The sequence below is a fragment of the Piliocolobus tephrosceles genome, chromosome 1 (genome assembly GCF_002776525.5).
Source record: "Piliocolobus tephrosceles isolate RC106 chromosome 1, ASM277652v3, whole genome shotgun sequence".
In the NCBI taxonomy this organism is placed as follows: domain Eukaryota; kingdom Metazoa; phylum Chordata; class Mammalia; order Primates; family Cercopithecidae; genus Piliocolobus; species Piliocolobus tephrosceles.
In genome coordinates this window covers 220,117,331-220,125,800 of record NC_045434.1, presented here as the reverse complement: position 1 = coordinate 220,125,800, position 8,470 = coordinate 220,117,331, and the positions used below count along the sequence as shown (strand labels likewise).

General features: G+C 56.4%; 2 protein-coding genes across 10 annotated transcripts in view; both read right to left on the bottom strand.

Annotated features, from left to right (window-relative positions):
• SLC35E2B (solute carrier family 35 member E2B) overlaps positions 1 to 3,201 on the bottom strand; it is a 31,982-nt gene extending 28,781 nt beyond the window's left edge. The window contains exon 1 of one of the 3 annotated variants that reach the window (XM_023215121.1): positions 2,688 to 3,201. The gene's annotated coding sequence lies outside the window, so the exon portion shown is untranslated. Of the gene's footprint in view, positions 1 to 1,001; positions 1,497 to 2,687 lie in introns of those variants that run through there. The other 2 variants (XM_023215120.1, XM_023215123.2) reach the window with 2 other exon arrangements.
• Positions 3,202 to 6,744: 3,543 nt separating this feature from the next.
• The window catches only part of NADK (NAD kinase), a 31,630-nt gene continuing 29,904 nt past the window's right edge, over positions 6,745 to 8,470 (bottom strand). For all 7 annotated transcript variants that reach the window (XR_002732211.1, XM_023215124.1, XM_023215126.2 and 4 more), the window contains one exon: positions 6,745 to 8,427. Coding sequence is in view for 6 of the 7 variants with exons in the window: in XM_023215124.1 (XP_023070892.1) it covers positions 8,410 to 8,427 (18 nt within the window). In the remaining variant the exon portion in view is untranslated. The remainder of the gene's footprint in view (positions 8,428 to 8,470) is intronic.

Here is an 8,470-nt window from a genome sequence, read left to right as displayed (position 1 = left end):
AAAAAAAAAAAAAAAAAAAAAAAAAAGAAACCCAGTCTCTCCTAAAAATACAAAAAAAAATTAGCCAGGCGTGGTGGCGGGTGCCTGTAATCTCAGCTACTTGGGAGGCTGAGGCAGGAGAATCTCTTGAACCCAGGAGGCGGAGGTTGCAGTGAGCCTAGATCGGGCCACTGTACTCCAGCCTGGGTGACAGAGGGAGACTCCATCTCAAAAGAAAAAAAAAAACAGTCGTGGCGGGTGACTGTAATCCCAGCCACTTGCGGGGGTGACCAACATGGAGAAACCACGTCTCTACTAAAAACACAAAATTAGCCAGGTGTGGTGGCACATGCCTATAACCCCAGCTGCTCAGGAGGCTGAGGCAGGTGAATCAGCCACAACCTGGGAAAAGATACTTGCAACATGACCAAGGATTAATATGCAGACTGTGTAAAGAATTCCTACAAACCAATTAGAAAAACAGGCAAAAAAAAAAAAAAAAAATCGGCTGGGCATGGTGGCTCATGCCTGTTATCCCAGCACTTTGGGAGGCTGAGGCGGGCAGATCACCTGAGGTCAGAAGTTCAAGACCAGCCTGGCCAAAATGATGAAACCCCGTCTCTACTAAAAATACAAAAGTTCGCCAGGTGTGGTGGTGGGCACCTGTAATCCCAGCTACGCAGGAGGTTGAGGCAGGTGAATCGCTTGAACCTGGGAGGCGGAGGCTGCAGTGAGCTGAGACTGTGCCATTGCTCCAGCCTGGGCAACAGAGCAAGACTCCGTCTCAAAAAAAAAAAAGAAAAAGAAAAAAAAATATTTCACAGATAATTTTTTTTTTTTTTTGAGAATGAGTTTCGCTCTTGTTGCCCAGGCTGGAGTGCAGTAGCACCATCTCGGCTCACTGCAACCTCCATCTCCCAAGTTCAAGCGATTCACAGAGGACAACGTCTAAAAGGCCAATAAAAAGGACAAAGGGTGCATGTTCCTTCTCTACTGCCCTGTAACAGTCACTCCACACTTACCAGCTCAAAACAACAAATGCTTTTGATGTCGGCTCCTGTGGTGCAGGAATCTGTGGGAAGCTTAGCCAAGCGCCTCTAGCTTAAGGCCCCTCCTGAAACTGCAATCAACCAGGGCTGTGGCCTCATCCGAAGGCTCAGCTGGGGCTGGGGGCCACCTCTGAGCTCACTGATGTGGATGCTGGCTGGGTTCAGTTCCTTGCTGGCTATAGGTGGAAAGGTCCCAGACCAGTTTCTTGCCAGTTTCTGCACAGGACACCCCACAGCCTGACAGGAGCTTTCATCCAGCAAGCTCGTCAGGGAGGGGGAAGAGAGCAGCCAGGACAGGAGCCCTGGCCTTTCTGAACCTCATCTCAGAAGTGACATCCTTTCCCTTCCGCTGTCTGGGCGCAAGTCCCCGGGTGGAGCCCGAGGACTAGAAGGCAAAGAAAACCTGGATTTAAAATGGGATAAAGCCGGCCGGGCGCGGTGGCTCAAGCCTGTAATCCCAGCACTTTGGGAGGCCGAGACCGGCGGATCACGAGGTCAGGAGATCGAGACCATCCTGGCTAACAGTGTGAAACCCCGTCTCTACTAAAAAATACAAAAAACTAGCCGGGCGAGGTGGCGGGCGCCTGTAGTCCCAGCTATTCGGGAGGCTGAGGCAGGAGAATGGCGGGAACCCGGGAGGCGGAGCTTGCAGTGAGCTGAGATCCGGCCACTGCACTCCAGCCCGGGCGACAGAGCGAGACTCCGTCTCAAAAAAAAAAATAAAATAAAATAAAATAAAATGGGATAAAGCCACAGGAGCTGCTCGTCCCACCACAGGAATCTGGGCGCCGGATTACTGACAAAGCGTCACTTTGCACCCTGTCCAACTGTGCAGACCTCTCCTAGCCAGGCCCCTGCACCAGAGGTTAACGATCCGTGCCCCTGGTCAGGAAGTCCAGGGGGGTTCAAACAGCCAGAAGCGCATTTCAGGCAAAACGTGTCCCAAATCTTCAAACCATGCCCCGGAACTCAGATCTCCCCCCGGGAGTTCCTCCCAAGGAACCATCTGGCAGAGGCTCAGGCTGCAGGGGGACACTCCCTTCCAACACCCGGAAGCTGGAGACCACACAAGTGCCCAACGCCAAAGGCACCCCGAGGAGGGTGCCCTGTGCCCCCCGCCCCCGTGACCGCTGCGCCCTACACATCTTCACCAGGAAACATGTTACAGATGTGGACGAAGCGCAGCCTGGACTCCCAGATCCGCTCATTTTCGTTCTGCCCTCCGTTTTCGGATTTGCCTACACTGAAAATGCGTGAGTGGAGTGGAAAACCTTCCTACTCCCGCCTCAGCGACCCTTCTTAAAACACGGGCTCGTTTGGCCTGAAAATGAGATGTTGAGGCTTCCTGAGTCAAGTAGGTTGCACTCCATTAAAAAAACAAACAAACAAAGAACTAAAAAGCCACCGAACGGGAGCTCGGCTGTCGGGAGATTTTTGCTTCTTTTTTTTGCGGCCACGCACACCGCGTTCCCGGGTTTCACGGCGTGGGGGTCTCCGTGGACTCCCGAACGAGAAAACACTTAAAGCCAGCTCGCAAAACGCCACCAGCGTTTTCCGCACACAGCGCCCGCCTTAGGAAAGACCCCCCAGGAGCCAATCCGGGCAGGGGAACTCCGGGCGCCCGCGCACTCAGCATCAGTACCGGCACCCAGCACCGACCTCGCAGCACCCAGCACCGAGCACAGCACCCAGCACGCAGAACCCACCAACAGCCTGATGCAGTCTCCGCCGCAGGCATAGCGCTAAGCCCCGCGCTCGGGCGCCCACGTCTAGGCCCCGGCGCCTTCACAACAAAAGGACGCCGGCGGGCGGGGCCTGAGAGGCGCGCGCTGGAGGGGCCGGATACGAGGCCGCGGAGGGAGCTCGGAGCTCGGCTATGGGGAGTGTCACAGGGCTGGCGGACCCAGGTGGGCTTCACGGGGCGCCCGCGGGGCCGAAAATGACGCGCAGAACCCGACATCGGGCTCCTGGCTGCCCCGCGGGCACCGCTCCTCAGTGCCCCGGAGTCTGGGAGCGGGGAATCGCGCCGCGGCCCATAACGCCCCCGCGGCTGCCCGTTGGTTCCTCCCGGGCCGTTCCACTCCAGGCAGACGGGGGGGTAAAAACACGGCGCGCTCAGCGCCCCTCCCCGTTGGTTCCGCTCGGGCCGTTCCACTGCAGGCACACGGTGGAGACACGGCGCGCTTAATCCCCCCGGCCGCCCGTTGGTTCCACTGTAGGCGCACGGGGTCAGGGGTGGGTAGAGCGGGGGAGGGGACATGGCGCGCTGAGTGCTCCCTGCGGCCGCCCGTTGGTTCTGCCCGGGCCGTTCCACTGCAGGCAGACGGAGGGGGAAGAAGGCGAGCTCAGCACACCCCCGCGGCCCGTTGGTTCCTCCCTGGCCGTTCCACTGCAGGCACACGGGAGGGGGAAACAGCGGCCCCGCCCCCGCGGCCGCCCGTTGGTTCCGCCCGGGCTGTTCCACCGCCGGCACTTCAGGGCGGGATCGCCAGTCTGTGGAGGCCGCGGGCTCTAAGCCCCAGAGGGTTTACCGCCCAGGTTTGGGTTCAAGGAATAAGAAATCCACTGAATACGCTTAACTTAGAAGACACAAAGGAGCCTCTTGGCGGAAGTGGCTCCGCCCAGCCTGACGGAAAGCTGCTGGGGCAGCTGGGCCCGGAGCTGGGGGGACGGGGCCGCCGCGCGGGGTGAGGACTCGCCTCAGGGCGCTGATTGGCTTGTGGCGCGCTCCGGGGCGGGGCCTCCGCATGAGGCTGGCGCCGCGCTGCTGGGGACGTCAGGAGCAGACCCACCTGCGGGCGCACCCGCGGCCCCGCGCACTCCCATCTGGAACTTCGTGGAGCGTTTTCCTAGCGTCACTTTCTCAAATGATTTTCGGGAGTGAAGTTGCGGCTAAAGGGCTCTTTAGAGATTACTTTTGGGCCGGGCACGGTGGCTCACGCTTGTAATCCCAACCCTTTGGGAGGCCGAGGCGGGCGCATCACAAGGTGAAACCTCCTCTCTGCTAAAAATACAAAAATTCGCGGGGCGTGGTGGGGGCGCCTGTAGTCCCGGCTCTGGAGGCTGAGGAAGGAGGATCGCCTGAACCCGGAGGCGGAGGTTGCAGTGAGCGGAGATCGCGCCCCTGCACTCCAGCCTGGGCGACAGAGCGAGCCTCCCTCTCAAAAGAAAAAAGAAAAGTTTACTTTTGGCCGGGCGAGGTGGCTCACGCCGGTAATCCCGGCATTTTGAGAGGCTGAGGCAGGCGGATCGCCTGAGGTCAGGAGTTCGAGACCAGCCTGGCCAACATGGTAAAACCGCTCCCATCTGTACTAAAAATACAAAAAGAATTACCCGGGCCTCGTGGCGCGCGCCTGTAGCCCCAGCTACTCCGGAGGCTGAGGCAGGAAATCGCTTGAACCCGGGAGGCGGAGGCCGCAGTGAGCCGAGATCGCGCCCCTGCACTGCAGCCTGGGGGACAGAGCGAGACTCCATCTCATAAATAAATAAATACTACTTTTACGTTTTGTTAAACTTTCACTACTTCTTTCTTGTTCACGTTGTACGAACCTTCGTAAAGCTTCAGATCCTGGCCAGGGCGTCCGCTGATGGCAGCCTCCTTCCCCAGGCTTCCCCGTGGGGCCCGCAACACGGTTGGGCCAGAGACTGGGACTGTTTCCTCCCGCGGGGTCTTTGGTGGGGATGTCCCAGAGGAGTGGGGCAGGAGGAGGGGCGCGGAGCGCCCCCGGGAGCCGGTCAGGGCGCGGTGATGGTGCCTGTGGTCCCAGCTACTCGGGAGGCTGAGGTGGGAGGATGGCTTGAACCTGGGAGGTCGAGGCTGCAGTGAGCTAGGATCACACTCCAGCCTGGGCGACAGAGAGAACCTTGTCTTAAAAAAAAAAAAAGACCGGGCGCGGTGTCTCACACTTGTAATCCCAGCACTTTAGGAGGCCGAGGCCGGCGGATCACGAGGTCAGAAGATCTGGACGGTCCTGGGTAACACGGTGAAACCCCGTCTTTACAAAAAATACGAAAAAAAAAAAAAAATAGCTGGGCATGGTGGCGGCTGCCTGTGATCCCAGCTACTTGGGAGGCTGAGACAGGAAAATCGCTTGAACTCAGGAGGTGGAGGTTGCAGTGAGCCGAGATTGCGCCACTGCACTCCAGCCTGGCAACAGAGTGAGACTCCATCTCAAAAAAAAAAAAAAGGAATAAAGAAAATTATAAAAGACTCAGAGGTGAAATTAACGCAGTGGGGTGCAATCTGCCTGGTGCCTGAGTTCACTATCCACACGGAGTTCATAAATTTGAGAGCAGTTTACAAAGTAGATTTTCCTACTTTGCAGGAAACCCAGAAATGTCCGGTGATTTGCCCACTAGTCTCGGCTGTTGTGGTCAGAAAGTCGCTGTAGTATCCAAATGATTTCAAAAGCAGATTTATAAAAAGTACTCTTTTTTTTTTTGGTGTGGAGTTTTGCTCTCATCGCCTAGGCTGGAGTGCAGTGGCGTTATCTCGGCTCACTGCAACATCTGCCTCCCAGGTTCAAGTGATTCTCCTGCCTTAGCCTCCTGAGTAGCTGGGAATACAGACGTGCGCCATCACGCCCAGCTAATTTTTGCATTTTTAGTAGAGACGGGGTTTCGCCATCTTGGCCAAGATGTTCTCCATCTCCCAACCTTGTGATCCACCAGCCTTGGCCTCCCAAAGTACTGGGATTACAGGCCTGAGCCACCGTGCCCAGCCTTTTTTTTTTATTTTTTTATTTTTATTTATTTATTTATTTTTTGAGACAGAGTCTCGCTCTGTCGCCCAGGCTGGAGTGCAGTGGCCAGATCTCAGGTCACTGCAAGCTCCGCCTCCCGGGTTCCCGCCATTCTCCTGCCTCAGCCTCCCAAGTAGCTGGGACTACAGGCGCCCGCCACCTCGCCCGGCTAGTTTTTTGTATTTTTTAGTAGAGCCGGGGTTTCACCGTGTTAGCCAGGATGGTCTCGATCTCCTGACCTCGTGATCCGTCCGTCTCGGCCTCCCAAAGTGCTGGGATTACAGGCTTGAGTCACCGTGCCCAGCCTTTTATTTTTTATTTTTGAGACGGAATCTCACTCTGTCGCCCAGGGTGGAGTGCAGTGGTGTGATCTCAGCTCACCGCAAGCTCCACCTCCTGAGTTCAAGCGATACTCCTGAGTTCAAGCCTTAGCCTCCCGAGTAGTTGGGATTACACGTGCCTGCCACCACGCCCGGCTAATTGTTTTGTGTTTTTAGTAGAGATGGAGTTTCACCTTGTTAGCCGGGATGGTCTCGTGATCCACCTACCTTGGCCTCCCAAAGTGTTGGGATTACAGGTGTGAGCCACTGCACCTGGCCTCTCAAAATTTTTATAGGCAGCCCGGATGGAGGGGCCCTTCCAGCCCTGCTGGCCCCAGGGATGCAGGGGCTCAACTCCCCCTGGTCTCAGTGGCTCTTCCAGGAGAAACACAGCCTGCCCCAGGCAACATCACCCCACGATTTTGAGTCCCTCTGTCTACCCCTCCCCCCGCCAGGGCAGTGCCCCCTTGCCCAGAAGAGGCAGTGGCACTCCCAGCCCCTGGGGCACCACACAGCCCCTGGGGGAGGACGCCCTGCCGGCCCCACACTCGGTGGATGGGCATTTCGGGGCCAGGATTTAATGGGGGTGACCCTGCCCGACCCCTCTGTGTTGGTTACAAGGCGTCAGAAGAAAGGTGTTATTAACCCAGCTTCTTTTTTACAAGTCTTGTTTATTGAAAGGATCTGAAAATCGTAATAAGGCTTTCAATGACATTTAATAAATTTTCAAGAAATTAATACGAAACATTAAAATTTACGTCAAAAATCCGAAGTTTTCTAGATCATTTCCGTCTCGTGCTGCTTTAGAGCTCAGTTCATACGTTTTTTCTTCAGCTGAGCGGCTGGAATTCTGAACACTGCTGTCTTCCCGCCCTGACGCTGGGTGCTGGTCCCTCTCTCCCCCTGAGCCCACGGCGGGGCCTCCCCTGTGCCCAGGGCCACGGTGGACTTAAAGCTAGGCCCGCCGCGCAGAATCACACTCGGGGTTTTTGGACGCTCAAGTCTGCTGATGTTGAGGTGCCCAGACGAGGGTGAGCAGGGAGACACATGCCTCGGAGAACGTGCCCAGGCTGGGCCGGGTGGCTGCGGGAAGCTCACCGGCGGAGGCGAATGTTTTGTGCCTTCTTTTTCTTATCAGTCTCCAGCAGATGAAGACAATTTCATGTGCAAAACTCAGAGCAGTTTCTCAAAAAACAGACGCCCGGGCAGCAGTAACCAGAACACCAGGCTCTGACCACGGCCTCCACACACGTGTGCCCGTGGAAGAGGCGTGTGCCGGGGTAGCAGCACCCACATGCGCCACAGCCGCCGGTGCCTTGCAGGCTGGAGACTCATGGCAGAGGCAGGAGGAGAATCAGTGTGTTGAGTCCCTCGCTGTGTTCATGTCAAAAATTCTCATTACAGTTGCAAGATAAAAGGAATCACGATCACTAGCCCCGGAAATCCCCATCTCCTGGACCATCAGGATCGCACTGAACAGAATGGTCCCCGAATGGTCCCCGAAGACAGCATCTTGCAGAACACAAATGTAAACATTTAATGGCAGACGACTCCCTTCCCCTTGAAATCTTCACAAAAGTGTGTACAAGAAAAGATGCACATAGCACTTCAGAAACTCTAAAAGAATCTCTAAAAAGTATATACAGGATTTAAGCCCCCTTCCTGGGAGCGGAAGCTACGTGAGGACCAGCCCCCTTCCCACTGAGGGTCCCAGACTCGGTGCTGGCCCCGAGCGGGGAGGGCCGGGCAGCAGGGGACGCATCCAACCCTCCCCAGAAACTAAGCAGAACAGAACAACCTTGCCAGCCACCGGCAAGAACAGACTTTTCAACAGCGCCTCCGCCTGGGGTTTCCCTGCAGAAGTTTTAAGGAAAGAGGTCAGGCCAAGGGGAAAAGCATCGCAGCTCAAGGAAGGTTTTCGGCTGAGACATTTATTTTCAACATTGAAGGACAGGTCGAGTCATTCCGACCCCTCTGAATTTCAATCGACTGATTTGTGGACAAATATCCTGGCATGGAATTACGGCAGCTGGAGGCTGTGCTCCAGGGACCCCCACGGGGTCAGTGGGACAGAAGCACTCTCAGCCCATTGCTCACTGCTGCTTTAGAAAAGCAAAAAAAGTCAGACTTAAAATGTTAAAAAAAACAGCTGATCGGGACAAAGGGCAGACCCAGGCTCTGACCCAGCTACGGGAAGGAAGTGGCCGTGCCACTGAGACAGAGGCGGTCACAGACACACACAGATTGGTCTGTCCCCAGAGGGCGCTGGAGGGCAGAGAAGAAGACAGCGGAAGGATTCGGGCCTGGACAGGGCTCGACCTAGCCCTCCCCCTCCCCCTCCCCCCCCCCCCCCCCCCCCCCCCCCCCCCCCCCCCCCCCC